Below are 20,505 nucleotides of genomic sequence, written 5' to 3' on the forward strand. Positions count from 1 at the left end.
GTCCATGTAGTCGAGGCTATGGTTTTTCCAGTAGTCATGTATGGATGTGAAGAGTTGGACTATAAAGAAAGCTGAGCACCAAAGAATTGATGCTTTTGAACTGGTGTTGGAGAAGACTCTTGAGGGTCCCTTGGACTGTAAGATCAAACCTGTCAATCCTAAAGGAAATCAGTCCTGAATATTCATTGGAAGGACTGATGCTGAAGCTGAAGCTCTAATACTTTGGCCACCTGATGTGAAGAACTGACTCAGTGGAAAAGACCTTGATGCAGGGAAAGACTGAAGGCAGGAGGAGAAGGGGACAACAGCAGATGAGATGTTTGGATGGCATCACTGACTCAACGGACATGAGTTTGAGCAAACTCTGGGAGTTGGTGATGGACAGGGAAGTCTGGCGTGCAGCAGTCCATGGGGTCACAAAGAGTTGGACACAACTGAGTGAACTGAAGGTCACTATGTACTTTACTGAATCTCAAAATATGGAAGGACGCTGGATTTAAGAGAAATGAAGCATTAACTTTCAAGTTAATATTAGGTCTTGCCACTGTTGCAAGACAATCTTGTGCTGGACAGATTCAATGGCAGTGCCTATACTTGGATGTTTCAACTTCCCTCCAGTGCTCCAGTGCTAAGTAGCTTCATTCACGTCTGACTCTTTGCAACCCTATGGACGGTAGTCCGCTAGGCTCCTCTGTTCATGGAATTCTCCAGGCAAGAATATTGGAGTGGGTTGCCATGCCCTTCTCTAAGGGATCTTCTTAACGAAGGGATTGAACCCATGTCTCTTAAGTCTCCTGCATTTGCAGGCTGTTTCTTTATCACTAGCACAACCTGGGAAGCCCCTTTAACTTCCCTATCTGTGTTTATCTCAGCATCCCCTTAAACCACATCAAGCATTTAGGCTCTTCCTAGGTGTTTTATGTTAGGTGTATAATTAGAAAGGGTTTATAATCTAAGTAAATAATACTAATATTAATTTTTGAAGACTAACTCATTTAATCCTCCCATAACCAATAAGAAATAAATGAGAACTAAAGTGATCAGCCTGGTGGTTAAGTGACAGAACTTGAGGAACGCTCAAGTCCTATCATGGAATATAGGATGTAGGCTTCGATAAGTGTGACAGAAACAGTACTAACTAGGCTCACTATTGTTTGCTTATCAGAATAAAGCTTCAGAAAGCCTAAAAAGGAACCTTAAGAGAATCTGGCAGTCTTAAAAGCAACACCCTCCATGGCAGAGAGACTGAATTTCATAAAAGGATTTTGGTCATTAAATGTGTAACTGTGGAGTGAATCACCAGATTAATTCACAGCCTGGATGGTGGGTTCCGATTCCTTGCTTGCCAAACAGCCTTCTGCTTACTCAGTTTCCCAGCAGCCCTCATACCAGCAAGAGGATTTCCTCTTCTGACAGTGGATGTCAGAAGGACCATTGCTCACTGTAATTACGTACAGATGGGCATTTGGGTTTATACATCATAGTTAGCATCAGTCTCTGGGTGTTAAAGTCCGATAAACTCTGCTGCACACTTTAAGACTTCTGTTCCTGGATCCACAAAGCTGAGGACCAGACCCCTTGAAGGGATTAATACCTTGAGGGCCCTGCCTGAGTGGACCACCCTGTATGACTCCCAGCTCTGCTCCTGGATTTCCACAATAAAGTCCAAGTAAGGACTAGGAACAGTGAATGCTAAAGAAGCAAAAGGAAATTCAGGGAGGATCAGGTAGACAACAAAGGGCTTCTAAATGAGTGAATTTTGTACCAGAAAATTTTGTTACTCTATTGTTGTTTTCCTTCCTAATTGACAATAGAAATTTTTGTAAAATTGTCAAGGAAGTGTCGAATGGTGAGAGTCCCTTATCCCAATTTCCAAGTTTGACTAGTCTGTCCTTGTAGACCTTTATGCCTAAACAAAATCCATGGTATTCTTTGTTTTTCAGTTCAGTTCAGTCGCTCAGTCATGTCCGACTCTTTGTGACCCCATGGACTGCAGCACGCCAGGCCTCCCTGTCCATCACCAACTCCTGGAGTCCACCCAAACCCATGTCCATTGAGTTGGTGATGCCATCCAACCATCTCATCCTCTGTCGTCCCCTTCTCCTCCTGCCCTCAATCTTTCCCAGCATCAGGGTCTTTTCAAATGAGTCAGCTCTTCCCATCAGGTGGCCAAACACTTCACAAATTTGCATATCATCCTTACATACAGACTGTGCTAATCTTTTTCTGAATTGTTCCAGTGTTTTAGTATATGTGCTGCTGAAGCAAGCACCATAATATTCTTTTTTTATATGTATTTTTTAACACCAAAAACATTTAGTATTGGGGTATAGTCGATTAACAATGTTGTGATAGTTTCAGGTGTACAATGAAGGGACTCAGCTGTACATATACATGTTAGATTGGCTTCTTGTTCATTTAAGTATCCAGGGTTCGATATTCTAGGTCAGCAAGCAGCTTTCCTCTATATGATTCAGAAACCAGACTCCTGGCTCGTAGGTCTGCCACACTTAGGAGCTTGTCATCTTGTACAACTAAGGTTAAGTCTCTCCAGGTTCAAGGCAGGTGGAGAGGGAGAAGGCACTAAGAAGGCACACCTTTGCTTTTAAAGGCCCCAGCCTAGAAGTGGCACATCATTCCTGCATATATGGCATTGGCCAGCAAACTAGGTTTTCACATCCAGAAGAGGATGAGACTGGATAATTCCACTACCATAATCTTTAAGTGACTAAGAACTCAAAATATGAAAGCTTATGTTGCTGATCTTAACTGTTCTAGTTCATTACAGAGCTGAATCAGTGAGGGGACCATGCCATCCTGATGCAGACTGATGCGGCTTTCTCCTATAATGCCTGCTGCACCAGTAGCATTGTAACACCCAAAGGACTAGTGGAACAGAGCCTAAGACTGGTGTCTAAAGAAAATGAGGACCTGAAAGAAGAAATGTATGCCTTGTTTGGAAACAGTTGAACAATTTAATAAGAATGAGATGTCTGCATTTTGGAGCTAAGCAATATGAGGTTATAGGGAACATAAATTATGACCCATAGGCTGTTTTTGAGGTGTAGAGAGGTTGATGGGAGGTTAATTTTTTTGTTAAGAGCAGGATGAACTGAGTAAAGTTAAAGCAGTTACTCTGAGTGCTAATGGAAAATTTTCTGGTTCAAAAAACAAGAAATGATCTCACCAATTTTAATGAATCTTGGAATTATAGTGAAAACAGCACAGAGTATAACATGGAATAGCTACCATGCTGGAGGGAGCTCTCTCTTCTCAAATCTTTTGTCCTTCAGGTCAACTCATCTGCAAGTCTAAATTGGAAGAGACACAATATTCCATTGCTGCTCTTTCCTCTTTTAGAAGGTACTGTAAGATGAAATAAACCCGAAACTTCCAAGGAAGCTCTCATATCAAATAGATCTGGAACCAACTAGAAAGGGCTCTCATTTTTCATTTGCTGTGGGGAAAAAAGTCAAGCCCTATATATACTGGCACCGCCTCATTGCTTCTCTCCCCAGTGCTGGAAATAAAAATACACTGCCTACTACTCTGATCTTTTAGGCCTGGATGTTACCTTTGGCCTTGATAAACCTCTCAGGTTCCATCAGAGTGCAACGAGAACACAAGTGCATCCACAGAATGATGCAACTGGAAGAAATGAAAAGAGCCCTATCTGACCTTAGCAATGTCTGCGAACAGCACTTCTATTTCAGGGCCCTCATCACCAGTGAATCCCTGAAAGAAGCCAGTGACAGGAAACAAGGGAAAGGAGCAAAACTTGTCTCTCTCTGGCTACCATGCAGTGCTGGCTAGATGCTTTACAGAGAGCTGCTAATCCTCAGTACTTCCTCTCTTGGTATCATCATCCACATCCTGCAGAAGAAATTCAGCAAAGGTAAATGGCACCTAAAGTTCAGAGCATGCCTGAATCCTTCTTTGGTTAGAGATCAGATAAGAATATTATGAGTGAGCAGGCATTTCTACAGCAGAAGGGCACCCCGTTCTCTCTGCTGCTCTACTTGTACTTACAGGTAGCTTTAGCTGCTCCCAAGGCCTCTAGCAAATCAAGAGAGATGGGTCAAGTGGGCTGACACATGGGTGAGTATAGCAAGCCGCAGGGAGCCTACTGGCAGAATATTAGACTTGGAGTAAAGCTAAGAGTCTATTGTGCTGTTGTTTAGTCGCTAAATCATGTCCAACTCTTAGCCAGGCTCCTCTGTCCAGGATTTCCCAGGCAAGAATACTGGAATGGACTGCCATTTCGTCTCCAGGGGATCTTCCCGACCCAGGGATTGAACCCATGTCTCCTGCTTGTCAGGCAGATGAGCCACCTGGGAAGCCCGAGAGTCCATTAGTGTACAGTCTTTTGAACTGTCCTTGAACAGGATGAGTGCTTATGATTTGTCAGGAATAATGAGTCAGTGAAACGTGCAGAAAAACGAAGACTCTGAGTTCTCATTTGGTGCCAAGAGAACACTGGTGGCTCTTAAAGTTACAGATTCATATATTGTACATGGCAGATTTCATCCCACAGAAAGGGATTTCCTGGTATTTTAAAAGGACTGCACCTGCTAATTCTTAGAACTTCAAAGTTGTACCTGGAAGACCAACTTATTGAAAACAGTTACAATGCTACTCTAAGACCACAGCTGAAGAAGGCCAGGGAGAGTGGCACAGGGGGCTCAAGGATGGAAGGTTAATCCCAGCATCCAGGCTGGTCACTCCAGACATGTCCATCTAACACATACCGGACTTAACCTCAAGATCAGCTGATACAGACGTGGTGTTACTAGATGCCTGTGCGTGACTGTGATCCTGGTGTAAAAAAACCCCAACACAAAACAAGCTCGAAAGTTTGGCTCAAGACATGTAACAAGAGATGACTTGCAACACCATTTATATTTATATTATATTATATTCATATTTATATTGTTTCCTGCTAATTGGTTTTCCAGCTACATCTGAACTTCTTGCTGAAGGAGAACAGGGCATCGCCTGCTGAGAATAGGCTTAGTAATGTACGCCCCTCTGTACCCAACTCATGTCAACCCTCCAGGCACTTCTAGACCATGGTGAGCCAGCCAGCTCAGCTTTCTCAGGCAGATCTTCAGATCTTCAGTGGACAGATGGCAGCCTGATTCCAACACAGGCAGGGGCAGAGAGAAGAGGAGGGTTCCTCTGGCTTCACAAGTCACTGCAACATAACCACTTTCCCTCATTCCAAACAAGACTGTTAAGCTTCTCTGAGAAAAAGATCTGTTGTTAACATGCTGACAAGACCTCAAGCTACTTCACTATCTAACCACAGAAGGAGATAGCGACGATCCCTGGGGCTAAAATAGTGCTCTTCAGAATATGTGATCTTTTTTCTTTTTTAAATTCTTGATGCTTCACCTTGTTTCAGGAAGGACTGAAAGGGCGGGTGACTACTAAGGCTCTGCCAGTGAACCAGTCCAGATGTGTAGCTCCCTGCCCCAGACCTGGGCTAGCACCCCAGTGAGTTTCCCAAGGAACCTCAACAAACCAGACCAATCACATTCCACACTATTCAAAAGCACAGTGCATGGAGACCACGTGGCCAGGGTGGCTCATGTATGGTCACAACAGATGCAAAGGAAAGCTGTCCTCTGGCTGTGACTGCCCAGAAGAGTCAAGATCTCCAACCAAGTTCAGTCTCGAAGTATGCCCACCCTTACACAGTTGTTAGTTAAAATAAGGTAACAAGGAAAACACAAGCTGGAATCAAGATTGTCGGGAGAAGTATCAATAACCTCAGATATGCAGATGACACCACCCTTATGGCAGAAAGTGAAGAGGAACTAAAAGGCCTCTGGATGAAAGTGAAAGTGGAGAGTGAAGAAGTTGGCTTAAAGCTCAACATTCAGAAAACGAAGATCATGGCATCCGGTCCCACCACTTCCTGGGAAATAGATGGGGAAACAGTGGAAACAGTGGCAGACTTTATTTTTCTGGGCTCCAAAATCACTGCAGATGGTGACTGCAGCCATGAAGTTAAAAGATGCTTACTCCTTGGAAGGAAAGTTATGACCAACCTAGATAGCATATTCAAAAACAGAGACACTACTTTGCCAACAAGGTTCGTCTAGTCAAGGCCATGGTTTTTCCAGTGGTCATGTATGGATGTGAGAGTTGGACTGTGAAGAAGGCTGAGCGCCGAAGAATTGATGCTTTTGAACTGTGGTGTTGGAGAAGACTCTTGAGAGTGCCTTGGACTGCAAGGAGATCCAACCAGTCCATTCTGAAGATCAGCCCTGGGATTTCTTTGGAAGGAATGATGCTAAAGCTGAAACTCCAGTACTTTGGCCACCTCATGCGAAGAGTTGACTCATTGGAAAAGACTCTGATGCTGGGAGGGATTGGGGGCAGGAGGAGAAGGGGACGACAGAGGATGAGATGGCTGGATGGCATCACTGACTCGATGGACATGAGTCTGAGTGAACTCCGGGAGTTGGTGATGGACAGGGAGGCCTGGCGTGCTGCAATTCATGGGATCACAAAGAGTCGGACACGACTGAGCAACTGATCTGATCTGACCTGATCTGAACAAGGAAAAGCCTACACACACTAACTAAGGGTCACAGGGTATTAGTTCAACAAGATGAGGCATCTTTGTGGTTTTTCTCTCCACCCTACCCTTTCCTCACAACAGATAGTGTAATTTACGACTTCCCAAAACTTGTTTGTAATATGATTATGTCCTTTTGAGAAGAACAAGGGTTTTCGGTGAGAAGTAGCAAATACACATAGGCCCATTGATTTCTCATCACAATGGCTCCTAAGGAGTCCAGCTCTCACACACAGTTCAAATTTTCTACCTTCCCTACAAAAGAATTGAAAGGCACGGCCAATTTCATTTGGGACACCGATTCTCCAAAAGCCCTAACCACAATGCCACACCCCACTGTGACTCAATTCTCAGTCACACAGGAAGGTATTTTCTACTTCTTTTCCTATTCTGTAATTCTAGTGTCTTGGAATAGAGGAGGGAGCCAGAAAGATGCTATCTTCTCATCAGATCTTAGCATTACTACATCTATTACAGGAATACACCCTCCCTACCAGGAGAGCTTGCTCATTAATACAAAGGACAAGTAAATTTATTCAAGGACTAAGTTATTTAAACTAACCACAGTAATCCCTTAGGTTCTAGGCCTCTGAACGGTATTGTCTTGGATATGAAAGGAACAATGCCTCTTCTGTCTAAAGCAACTAGAGGTCAGCCTTTCTTGAAGCAGTCATCATTGGATTCTTAGGTTCTAGATTAAGACCAAGCATGTTTCAAAAAAGGAGGCAAAAACTGGCCATCGCTGCTTACCAGCACTTAGTGTGACTAAGTTCATTCAACTGGTAGCCCAACACCTTGTAAGAATTAAACAATTTGATACATGACAGATATATAGATTAATATATATAATCTGATAATATATCAATTTGATATATTATTTATTGTCATACATTTTTAAAATCTGGGAAACCAGGGGGCTTCTGAGGAGCAAACCATTTGGAGAGAAAGGAAGTTGTGATCCTGGAAAATCCCATGGGTCACGATGGGAATGAAGTTCCAGAAGACAGCTAGAATGCTTCGCCCCATTTCTTCCTTCAACAAAAGCTGACTGTGTGCTGACTGTGCGCCTGGCTGCAGCCTTCAGGGCGCTCACAGCCTGGTCAGAAGACAGGCGGGGAAAGCACAGACCGCTGCTAATTGTGATGATGCCGTCATACACAGGGTGTGATGGGAAGAGTCACGAGAAGGTGCTGACTCAGACCCAGGGTGAGCCAAGAGGGCATCTCAGAAGAGTCGGTATCTGAATCTTGAAGGTTTTAGTCAGGAATAAAAGGAGAGAGGCTTGCCAAGCAGAAAAGGCACACAGTGCCTTCAGCCCTACACAACAATGCCCAGGGACGGTCAGGGATGATTGCAGAGAGATGAGGCGGGAAGAGGCAGGGTTCAGGTTCTATATGCAGTAGGAGCTACTAAGGTTCAATCAGGAGGTGACGGATCAAATCTGCACTGTAGATCTGGTGATCCGGTGGCCTCTGGAAAACTGCCTGGCCTGCAGAAGAGCCACTGCCAGAGGGCCTATAAAGACAAGGTGGTGGGAGAGAACTAACAAGATTCCAGCAATACTTAAAAGGGCTACGGGGGAGAAAGGATTTGCCCTCCGGCTTTCTGGCTCTGCTACCACCAGAGATAAGAAAGCACAGGGAAAGGGGGTAGAGATGTTGGTAAGTTCAGTTTTGGATGCACTGACATTGGGGTGTTAGAGACTATCCTCTTGCTCATACACAGGAGTGGGTTAATGGCTCAATTCAACAAGTTAAAGGCTCAACGAATATTCAGTGACTGACGACATCACTTTGAATGAAAACATGTCACCTGGTGGCTCAGATGGTAAAGAATCTGCCTGCAATGTAGGAGACCTGGGTTTGATCCCTGGGTTGGGAAGATACCCTGGAGAAGGAAATGGCTACCCACTCCAGTATTCTTGCCTGGGAAATTCCACGGGCAGAGGAATCTGGTGGGCTACAGTCCATGGCCCCACAAAGAGTCATATGTGACTGAGCACAAGAAGCAGAACTGCCAGGAAAAAAAACAAAAAGCTGGACCTGAATTTGACCAAGAATCTAGATTCAGTAACCAGGTGACAGGAAATACAGAGGACAAAGAACATGTCACAGAATGCTACAAGGATGCCATCTGCAAAATCCAAGCTGAGAGGTTCTACAGACAAATGACCTAGTTTCCTCTACAGATCAACCACAAGTGTAAATCAGTTGGGCACTGTGAATCTTAACTGTGCAAAGACAGATACAAATTGAAAATAGACTTAATTATCCCTGTTGAAAACAAGGGTAGACTTTTCCCCTCCCTGTGTTTCAGAATTTCTTTCTCTGTCCTTTTCACATGCAAGTAATCTTTACGACTAAATAGGCCTCATAACCTAGGAATGTTTCCTCAGGGAGCTGGGAACCACTTTTTGAAATGCAAACATCCAGGGTCTCAACCTCCCAGTTCTAAGGGCATGGATGGTGGGCTCCTTGCTTCAATTAGCCAAAAAACTACCTCCCATGTTAAGATGTCAGATGTTTGTTTCCCCTCCAGATAAAGCCAGTCAACTAAAGTAGTCCCTCCAAGTTCCATGATAATTTAGGATGAACTACATATGATATTTTTTCCAGTAGTCATTTATGGATATGAGAGTTGAACTATACAGAAAGCTGAGCACAGAAGAATTGATGCTTTTGAACTGTGGTGTTGAGAAGACTCTTGAGAGTCCCTTAGACTGCAAGGAGATCAGTCCTGGGTATTCATTGGAAGGACTGATGTTGAAGCTGAAACTCCAGTACTTTGGCCACCTGATGTGAAGAGCTGACTCATTGGAAAAGACCCTGATGCTGGGAAAGATTGAGGGCAGGAGAAGAAGGGGACGGCAGAGGATGAGATGGTTGGATGGCATCACCGACTCAATGGACATGAGTTTGGGTGGACTCCGGGAGTTGGTGATGGACAGGGAGGCTTGGCGTGCTGCAGTTCGTGGGGTCACAAAGAATTGGACACAACTGAGCGCCTGTACTGAACTGAACATGTGATATAACTGTGTGCCTGCTAAGTCGATTCAGTCATGTCTAACTCTTCACAGTCCCATGGATTGGAGCCCACCAGGCTCCTCTGTCTATGGGATTCTCCAGGCAAGAATACTGGAATGGGTTGCCATGCCCTCCTCCAGAGGATCTTCCTGACCCAGGGACTGAACCTGAGTCTCTTCTGTCTCCTGCATTGGCAGGTGGGTTCTTTACCAATAGTGCCACATGGGAAGCCCTGTGACATAAGGTCAACTCTCAAAGTCTTCTAACTGGAGGTCTAGTTATTAATCTTAAAAACATGGATTGTACTTGCACCTGCTTGGCTATAGAAAAGAGTAAGATTTCTTTATCTTTGTAATTTTTCAGCAGATTGCCTGATTTAATGCTTATTCAAAAATAAACTGTTTTCCTTCTCTGTGGACAGGTTCTCAGTTGAGAAATTCTTTTAAATTATATTTCCCCGATACTCTGTATTTGATACTAACTTATTTTAGATGCAGTAAATATTGTAGTTAATTTTAAAGCTTTCTTGAATTTTGAAGAAGTACAATGAAATATTTGCAGATGAAAAAATATGATGTCTGTTATTTGCTGCAAAAGGTATGGAGGTGGGATGAGAAACATTGCCAGGTATGGATAATTGGTACTAGGTGATAGACATCAAATTCATTATGTTACCATCTCTACTTTTCTTATGTTTGAACACTTCCATAATAAAAAAGTTAAGATACATGGAAGCCAGCTGGCATATAAGTTTGGAGCTGGAAGGAAAGGGAATTTTAAGTGTTGGAGATAAAGCTCTGGAGGCATTAATGTACCAGTACCAGAAAGGCCATGGAAATGGACAAATTGCCAACCAAGGCAGCATACAGCAAGAGGATCAAGGGCAAAAACCCTGATGAATACCAACATGTAGGCGGCGGAGAATATTGCAAAGAAACCCAAAGAATTAAAAGCAGAAGAGGGTGGTGTCAGCTTCAATAAGGATGGCATGGCTAATAGTGTCAAATGTGAATGTTGCAGAATCTACCGTATTAGAAAGTAGGAGGTCAGAGACCTTAGCAAAATCAGTTTCATTGCAGTGATGGCCCAGGACACCCGGTTATAGCAAGGAGATGTGTAAAAAGGCAGTGAGGAAGCTAAGACAGTGGCTCTGAAGAGAAGCAAAATATCAGACAAGGGCTGGAAGGCTACATTTGGCAGACAGGGGTGGGAGGTGGGTAAGATTTGCACTGAATTATTGAAGGGACAGGTTAGTAGACAGGTGCTGAGAAACAAGGGAAAGAAGGGCTAAGTGCTGGAACAAGGTCACTCAGGAAGTAGAAAGGCACAGGCTCTAGACCACAGGGAGATGGCATGGCCAAGAATCACTTGTCCAGTATCTGCTCTTCCCTTCCTCCAGAAAGAATTTTATTAATAGCTGAGACGTGACCCCCTAGAATAGACTAAATTCAGCATCTTCCTTTCCAGCTGGCTGTGGCCATGCGACATGCTGGGGCCAAGAGGACAAGCAGCAGCATCCTCCAGCAACGTCCTGGGAACTTCCCTTAAGGGAAAGCACAGGCTCTCCCTCTGCCCTTCTTGGTTCATTCTCCCATCCTGCCACCAGAAACGAGGCCTTGCTGGTAATACAGCAAGATAAGAATCTAGGTTTGAATGTCAAAGAACTGGGCCTCCAAACCAGCTCTGACTTCTCTCTAGACTCTATTTCCTGGAGAGTGAACTGTTTTTCTTAAAGCACTGTTATCTGGGACTTTCATCACGTGCAATTGTACCTGTCTATTAAGGAAGGACTGGATACCTCATCCTCTAAGGAGAGTGTCATAACATCTTTGTAGATACAACTAATTGGAGGGATGATGGGGAGAAGAGCTAGAAGTTAAGGGAGTTCATACTTGAGTTGGAAAAATAGGAGAAGTGTGGGTAGGTTTGAAATAGTCATCATGAGAAATACAGGAATTTCAGAAGAAGCTGGAGACCATACCTTTATGATGGGGCCACTCAGCTTATTCAGCTGTGATGAACCAAGAAAGCAGCTGACTGCCCCAACTGAGGGGCTAGGTTGTATATGGCAAGTTGTGAAGCTCTCAACTACTTCTGCTGCTGACTGTATGACCTTCAGGCCATACTTTTTCTTTCCATTCTCAGTTTTTATTTATAGAACAGTGTGCTAAATAACAAGTTGAAAAAATTTCAAGCATACAGCATTATTATGTCCCTAAGAAGTTAAAACCTCAAGTGAACTTCCATGTTCTTAGAATATTCTAATACATTTTCAAATTTTAAATTGTGGTAAAATACACATAAATTTAAATTATGGTAAAATACACATAAAAATAACCATCTTAATCACTTTTAAGGGGTATTAAGTACATTCACATTGCTAGGTAATGATCACCACCATCCATCTCCAGAACTCTTTCTTGTAAACCTGAGATTCTGTACCCATTAAACCATCTCTCTCCATTCCCTCTTCTTCCAGTCCCTGAACCACCATTCTACTTTGCCCCTATGAATCTGACTACTCCAGGTACCTCATAAATGGAATCATACAGTATGTCTTTTTGCAACTGGCTTATATCACTTAACATAATGCTCAAGGTTCAACATGTTACAGCATATGTCAGTTTCCTTTCTAAGGCTAATTTTCTGTTGTATGTTTGTACCACATTTTGTTTATCCATTCGTCCATTAGGGGACGCTTGGTTGCTTCCACCGTTTGGCTGTTATTATGAAGCATGCTGCTATGAATATGGGTATACGAACATCTCTTTGAAACCCTGTTTTTCAATTCCGTTGAATGTGTGCCCAGAGTAGAATTTGTAGCTCATCTTTTAACTATTTTTAACTTTGAGAAAATGCCATACTGTTTTCCACAGTACCTGAATGATTTTATATTCCCACCAACAGTGCACAAGGGTACCAACAGCTCCACATCCTCACCAACAACCGTTTTTTATTTTTGATGCTAGCCATCCTAATGTCATAATTTGCTCTTAAGAGTAAGGATCTCATAAGAGCAAAAGCCTATCACAGTGCCTAGAACATAATAAAGGTTAGCTATCAAACAACTTTGAAATACAAGATGTAAGTTAAATTCTGTGCTGCCTTTTTCTAAGCAGGAAAGATACAGTTATATTAAAATTTGCCAAACCCCACCCAGTAATGCCTATAATAGATTTGCCTATATTCAAGCTCATTAGTGACGTGTACTTTTGCCAAGGCATTAATTAGCAAATTACTAATTCCAGAAATGTTTAACACACTCCAAAAGGACCCACTAGCAGTCACTCCCCATTCTCTCTCTCCTGAGTCGCTGGGAACCACTAATCATTTTCTATATAGATTTGCCTGCTCTGGACATTTCATATAAATGGATTTATATGATATGTAGTCTTCTTCCTTCTTTCACTCAGCATCATGCTGTTAGAGTTTATCCATTTTGCAGCATGAACTGGCAATTCATTCATTTTTGTGACTCAGTATTCCATTTTATGATATCATGTTTTTTTAAAATCTCCTATAAGAACCCAGATTTCTGGCTTTTCTTGAAAAACTGGAGATGAGAGTGTAGAAAGGCCCTCCCCTTTCCACAAGACAACCACTGGAAGGACCTTCAGTTCAGTTCAGTTCAGTCGCTCAGTCGTGTCCGACCCTTTGCAACCCCATGAATCGCAGCACAGTAGGCCTCCCTGTCCATCACCAACTCCTGGAGTTCACTCAGGCTCACGTCCATCGAGTCAGTAATGCCATCCAGCCATCTCATCCTCTGTCGTCCCCTTCTCCTCCTGCCCCCAATCCCTCCCAGCATCAGAGTCTTTTCCAATGAGTCAACTCTTAGCATGAGGTGGCCAAAGTACTGGAGTTTCAGCTTTAGCATCATTCCTTCCAAAGAAATCCCAGGGCTGATCTCCTTCAGAATGGACTGGTTGGATCTCCTTGCAGTCCAAGGGACTCTCAAGAGTTTTCTCCAACACCACCTTAGGAGTAGCTTTTTGTTCCCTCAGCATTCCAGGCATTTTTCTATCTCAGGGTCTTTACACTTCACTTACTGCACTTACCTTTTTCCTAAAATGCTTTTCTTTCAGATATGCACATGGTTCCTTATCTCCCAAAGGTCTGTTCACAGGACCCCTTCTCAGTGAAGCCTCCTACCTACATCTGCAGTGCTTACCCCATCCCCCAACTCTAACATTCATTTATTTATTTATGTCATTACATCTGACATACTGTATGTTTTAATTATATCAGCTTCCAACTACCCCTCATTAGAATGAGAGTTCCGTGATAACAGGTATTTCTGTTTTGTTCACTATTGTATTTCTAGTACCTAAAGCTTCAGTCAGTTCAGTTCAGTTCAGTCGCTCAGTCATGTCCGACTCTTTGTGACCCCATTAATTGCAGCACACCAGGCCTCCCTGTCCATCACCAACTCCCGGAGTTCACCCAGACTCAAGTCCATCGAATCAGTGATGCCATCCAGCCATCTCATCCTCTGTCGTCCCCTTCTCCTCCTGCCCCCAATCCTTCCCGGCATCAGGGTCTTTTCCAATGAGTCAACTCTTAGCAAGAGGTGGCCAGGACTGATCTCCTTTAGAATGGACAGGTTGGATCTCCTTGCAGTCCAAGGGACTCTCAAGAGTCTTCTCCAACACCACAGTTCAAAAGCATCCATTCTTTGGCACTCAGCCTTCTTCACAGTCCAACTCTCACATCCATACATGACCACAGGAAAAACCATAGTCTTGACTAGACAGACCTTTGTTGGCAAAGTAATGTCTCTGCTTTTCAATATGCTATCTAGGTTGGTCATAACTTTCCTTCCAAGGAGTAAGCATCTTTTAATTTCATGGCTGCAGTCACCATCTGCAGTGATTTTGGAGCCCAAAAAATAAAATCTGACACTGTTTCCACTGTTTCCCCATCTATTTCCCATGAAGTGATGGGACTGGATGCTATGATCTTAGTTTTCTGAATTTTGAGCTTTAAGCCAACTTTTTCACTTTCCTCTTTCACTTTCATCAAGAGGCTTTTTAATTCCTCTGTAGTACTCAAATTTTTTGAATATACAAATTAATGAAATTGTGGGCTTCCCTGGTGGCTCAGATGGTAAAGAATCTGCCTGCAATGTAGGAGACCAGGGTTCTTTGTCTGGGTCAGGAAGATCCCCTGGAGAAGGGAATGGCTACCCACTCCAGTATTCTTGCCTGGAGAATTCCATGGATAGAGGAGCCTTGCGGGCTACAGTCCATGGGGTCACAAAGAGTTGGACACGACTAAGTGACTAACACCTGCAGACAGTCACAATGCAAATTAGTGAACTTGTTATAGTCTTTAGTGACTAAAAGCTGATCCTAAAAATAAACCTATTGTTCAATCACTAAGTCATGTCCAACTCTTTGTGACTGTGTAGGCTGCAGCATGCCAGACTTCCCTGTCCTTCACTATCTCCTGGAGTTTGCTCAAACTCGTATCTATTGAGCCAGTGATGCCATCCAACCAACTCATCCTCTGTCGACCCCTCCTCCTCCTGTCCTCAATCTTTCCCAGCATCAGGGTCTTTTCCAACGAGTTGGCTCTCCACTGGAGAAGAGAATGGCAAACCACTTCAGTATTCTTGCCTTGAGAACCCCATGCACAGTATGAAAAGAAAAAAAGAATAAACCTAGAAATGTTTAAACAGCTTTGATGCATACTTTATATTCATTGACATTTTAAGTGCAATGAGTTTTGGCAAATATATGTACTCCTATAACCTCCACCATGCTTAAGATACAGAACACCGAACGTAAAATTCTTAATAAGTCATAGTTAACACACTAAGGTAGGTCTGTTTACCATAGTCAGGCATGCCTAGAACTTGATGATGTTTTCAAGTTTTACGCTTGGGACTTCCCTGGTGGTCCAGTGGTTAAGACTCTGCCTTTCCAATGCAGGTTTACCCAGTGAAGACACTCCTGCAGCCCTCAGCTCCACTACTGGCAGGTAGGAAGCACTGCAGTTTGCATGGCTGACCCCACGGACAGAAGCTACTGCTGGAACTGCTGCCACCACGGCCCCTCACGGAATGAAATCTTTACTGCTCCATCCAGAATATCAAGACAAAGTTTAGGATGGGTGTTTCTATTGGTAGAGCCGAGGTCAAGTGCCCACAACCCTAGTTACAACAAAAATGAAGTGGAATGTGGATGGAGAGAAGTCTGAAGAGGTAGTTGAGGGTCAAATTATAAAGGATCTTTTTTTGAATATTCTCTTTAAAAAAAAAAAAAGTATGTGTTTTGCTCCACTGGGTCTTAGGTGCAGCATGTGGGACTGTTAATCTTCACAGTGGTATGCACGACCTTTTTATTTTTATGTGGACCTTTTTACAAGTCTTTATTGAGTTTGCTACAATATTGTTTTTATGTCTTTTTGGGGGGGGACCACAAAGCATGTGGGATCTTAGCTCCCCTACCAAGGACCAAACTGGGGAGGGAGGTAATGAATTTTGTTTCTATCCTGTTGAGTTTGAGACATCTGTGACAGTGAGATGAAGCTACTCAGAAGAAAGCTGGAGGAACACTGGGGACATGAGCACTTGAGAGTTGGGAAGAAGAGGAGGATCCCACAAAGGAGTCCAGGAAGGACCAGGCAATGGGGAGAAGGCTCAGAAGACAGCAGTGTCTAGCTTACAGGATATTTCAGGAATAAAGTGGTATATAGTAGAGAGGTCCAGCAAAAAAGAGGCTGACAAAAAAAAGTAAGTAAGTAAGCTTACTCAGGGTAGTTTCAGTACAAAGGTAGGATGGCAGCCAGGCTGAAGCATCACTATCATACAACTAAATGTGTGATGGCTACCATTCTCTACCAAACATGAAACATTCTCTACTACACACAGACCCCTGCACTCACATAGCAATCTGTTCCAAACAAACAGCTCTGATATCTCTATGTTTAAACTATCTCTGGCTCTCTATTGGTTCTTGCTGAAGCAAACCAGATGCTTAGGTCTCAACCAGAGATTCCTGCCCTGCTCTCCAATGGAGCACCAAATGGGACAAAAGCATAAATGTCCCTCGCCTAGTTGAGGGGAACAATGGCTTCCTGAACTCCAGAACCCTTAGCTGATCTCGGGAGCAGTCATTTAGGTTTGTCGTTTCAGTGGCTGCCATCACTCCTTACCACAGATGGGTCAAATTACCATAATTACAATAACAGACACCTCAAACTGTTAGTCTCAGTTTATAACTATCTTACCTACAGAACATTCATTCCCCTTCTGGAGGAAAGAGTGCAAATTACCATGACCATAAGCGCTAACTAGAATCAGGAGCAATGGACCTGCACCTAAGCCTTGCCAGAGAAAGTACTTCTTCGTTTCTCTCAGGCTCTCTTTATATACTAAAGTGGTCACCCAAGAGAGGAACCACTGAATGGCCTAACTAAGCCCAGGGAAAGGAACAAACAAACCCAGACAAAATCAAATACAAATACATTCATTCAGGGAACAGGAAGTTTAACTGATGCCATGGCAACACCAGCAGCCTGTGACATCAGAGCAGAAGGCAAGGAACAAAGGGATTTGTGAGCTACCTTTCCATGGGTCTTCTCTCCCTTGAAATTTGACTCACGCTGCTTATTTGGTACTGTTTCAGAATACTGCCATTTAAAACTTCTCTTGGTACTTTTCTCCAGCATCTTCTTGGAGATTAGCCAAAACCACATGCTGGAAATATGCTGAGTGCCACGATCTTATTAATATGCAATGAGATCGTATTTCAGACTGCTTGTAATAGCGGGCTGCCAATCAGCTACAGGGTAAGGACATAAAGTGTAAAACTAAAAATATCTGAAAAAATTAAAGGGGAGACCAAATAAACTGAAACTTGATCATCACTTTAGGTTGGAAATTTACACAAGAAGTTTTTGAGCGAGTGGAATTTTTAGGGAGAGTGGCTTCCCCAGGTTGGAGTGGAAAAATACCAGGCTCTGGTATTTGAAGGTCTACAAAGCAAGAGCAAGAGAAGCTGCTATAAATGTTCCCCTCCCCCTCATTCAGCAGCAGCAGCTGGATTTTACTAACTTCCCCTGTAAGAAGCTACAATTGATTCCCATCAGGAGTATCTTAAGGCAGAATAGAATGAGAAGGCAATTTTAGCAAAGCTAGGCTGTTTATCAGATGGGCTGCAGGTTTACCCAGTATTAAAAAATAGCGATTAGCAGAAATTGCTTTCCTTAGTGTAAAAGACATTTTTAAAAAGAAAGAATATACAGCTGATTCAAAGAGACAGTATCCTCATTTATGGGGTTCCCTGGTGGATCAGATGGTAAAAAATGCGCCTGCAATGTGGGAGACCTGGGTTCAATCCCTGAAGTGGGAAGATCCCCTGGAGGAGGGCATGACAACCTGCTCCATTATTCTTTCCTGGAGAATGCCCATGGACAGAGGAGCCTGGTGGGCTATAGTCCATGGGGTCTCAAAAAGTCAGACATGACTGATCGACTAAGTACACACACCTTCATTTATAAGCAGGAAGAGGGGGATGATCTCATCCCATCAGGTAACTTGTTGACACATGAAGAGTAAATCTTCTCTCTCATCTTTGGTGGTAAACTTGGAAAGTTATTAAAGTGATCAATTATAGTTCCTTCTTCAGTAGGGTTCTTTATTATTTAACAGAAAAGTTTTCAGTATTCAAACCAAAACACCACATCCATATGTAGCCAGTGGTGTACGAAGGGCCCCTCACAATTCAAGGTGATTTCGGAGAGTTCATTAATCCTGTTTTAGAGGGAGATGACCTACCCCTGGAATGGACTCAATGATCAGCAGAGATTTCTAAGCAAGCGTGGGGAGGGGATTAGCATGCTTAGGGGATTTCTAAGCAAGCATGGAGAGGGGAGAGTCCACCTAGCCTCTGTATTACTGTCTCCAGGACCTATAGTTCCCTACTGCCATGCCTTTTGCACTTTATAGCTCCAGAAGAGATATGTGAATGGTCCTAATATAACAGAGGAAATGGCCTTGAATAGCAGCTAGAAACATCTGAGTTCGATATATGAAACTTCATACCACAAGGGTATTGGAATTTGGTGCCCTGTTACTAAAAAGCTTTTTCATTACTAGACAAATGGCATATATCTGTGGGTGGGATTTACTTCCGGTTCTGTATGTTTAGAACACTATCCTGATTACAAGACAGCAATATTACTTCTGATTATTTGGGTTGTCTGTGAAAATGCACATGCCTGGGTCCCACTTCAGAGCCAGAAAATCAGATTCGTCCTCAGTGAAGCCAAGGAATCTCTATTTCTGATAAGTAAACCAAGTTATTTTCATAATCAGGGAAGTTTGGAGAACACAGATCTAAGTCTCTGCTTACAGTCATAGCAAGTTCTTAAAACTAAGGAGGAAACAAATGACTTGAAGACAGGAAACTGGTTAGACTGATAAATCAGAAGGACCTCTCACTGAGTTAGGAGAACTAGAATTTCGAGGAAAGGTTGACTGTCCAGTGGGAGCAGGAGCCAGCATCCTCAGCACCACTTTGCAGTCACCAGCACTTGCTCCAGGTCCTGCCTCACTCCACTTCCTCGCTCTTCATTGCAAGAAGACTTTGCCTTCATAGATCTTAAGACTCCTCCATAGATCTTAAGCTGCAGGTGAAATCCAAGGGAGGATGGGAAGTGCTTTCCAACGCACCATGCAGTTCCAGGATATAAGAGAATAAGACTCTGAACTGGCCTATTAACAGCCTTCAGACTTCTAAAATCCAGCCACTCACCCAGATCCGAGAGCCTTTTCATCAAGCCAGCTTCTCTTACAGCAGCAGGACCATATTCCACTCCTTTTCTTTTCTGTAAGTTAAATTAGAGCTAGATGTGAGGGAAGATGACTGAAAATAAGACCATTTTAGTTCACAAAAAATACAGAAGTCTGCAATGGTATTCTTAGTTTCCAGCAGATCCCTCTGGAAACCTGTGACAACATCAGCCCTTCCTTTCTTTTAATTGGAGTTCTGGTCATTTCAAACACTTGGAGGGAAGGAGGAGAGGGACAACAACCACTGGATTCAAATCAACCTCCCAAGCCACTCGGTGTCGACTGAGGCTGAGCCAAGTCAGAATCTGGCTGTCGGGTGTGTGCGTCGCTGGCCTGGACTGAGCCCTGGCTTCTCCATCAGTGAGCTCTCCATGACTGCAGGTTTCTTTCATTGAAGAGAGGACAAAACAGCCTCTTCAGTCTTCCCGCCGCTGGAGAGACCAGCGCCGACTTCCTTTCCAATGAACGCTCTTTCTGAGAATAGACCCTGGAGGCTTAAGTCCTCGGTCGCTCTCTTTAGCCTCTCCGCCCTCGATTTTCCACCGGAAATTCTCCTCGGTTTCTCCTCCTCCAGCCCCTCTGTGAAATCCTCTCCCGTCTTTCCTCTCCTCCATCACCCCGAGGGAAATCCACCCCTTTCTCTCTCCTCGGAGGGGAGGCTGAAGAAACCCACCAGGCCGCTAGCCCCGATCCGCCTCGCAAACAGGGTGCCTTCCATCCATCCCCTCCCTCCTTTCCCATCTTCTACCGGGGGGGCGGAGGGGGGGGGGCAAGGGAAAATCCCACGTGCTCTCCCGGTGACCAATCGCGGGAATCCACCACCTCATCCCCCTCTCCGTTTCTCCCCATCCTCTCCTCGCCTCCTCGTTATTTCCACCGGTCCCGATTTTCTCCGGGGCTCGAGTGAGGGGTGGGGGTGGGGATTGAGGGAAGAGGAACCCTGCCCCAAAGTGCTATGTCCCAGTCCTCACCTGTCCCTGGGATAATGGGGCTCCAATGACAGCCACGGAGTGGACAGACTTCTTCCGGACGGAGTGCACTTGCGTCCGGAGGAGACGCGAGAGGTGGCTCTTCAGGGACATGATGGGCAGCGCAGG

At 43.9% G+C, this 20,505-nt stretch overlaps 1 protein-coding gene across 2 annotated transcripts in view; it reads right to left on the bottom strand.

Annotated features, from left to right (window-relative positions):
* ARG2 (arginase 2) overlaps window positions 1-20,499 on the bottom strand; it is a 34,834-nt gene extending 14,335 nt beyond the window's left edge. Inside the window, exons 1-2 of one of the 2 annotated variants that reach the window (XM_010846712.1) lie at window positions 20,380-20,499; window positions 19,371-19,443 (exon numbers count right to left, since the gene is read on the bottom strand). In XM_010846712.1, the coding sequence (XP_010845014.1) occupies window positions 19,371-19,443; window positions 20,380-20,490 (184 nt within the window). In that variant the 5' untranslated portion in view covers window positions 20,491-20,499. Of the gene's footprint in view, window positions 1-19,370; window positions 19,444-20,081 lie in introns of both variants that reach the window. The other variant, XM_010846713.1, reaches the window with a different exon arrangement.
* Between the last annotated feature and the right edge of the window lie 6 nt (window positions 20,500-20,505).

Source organism: Bison bison, unplaced genomic scaffold, assembly GCF_000754665.1.
Source record: "Bison bison bison isolate TAMUID 2011002044 unplaced genomic scaffold, Bison_UMD1.0 scf7180017864239, whole genome shotgun sequence".
Lineage (NCBI taxonomy): Eukaryota > Metazoa > Chordata > Mammalia > Artiodactyla > Bovidae > Bison > Bison bison.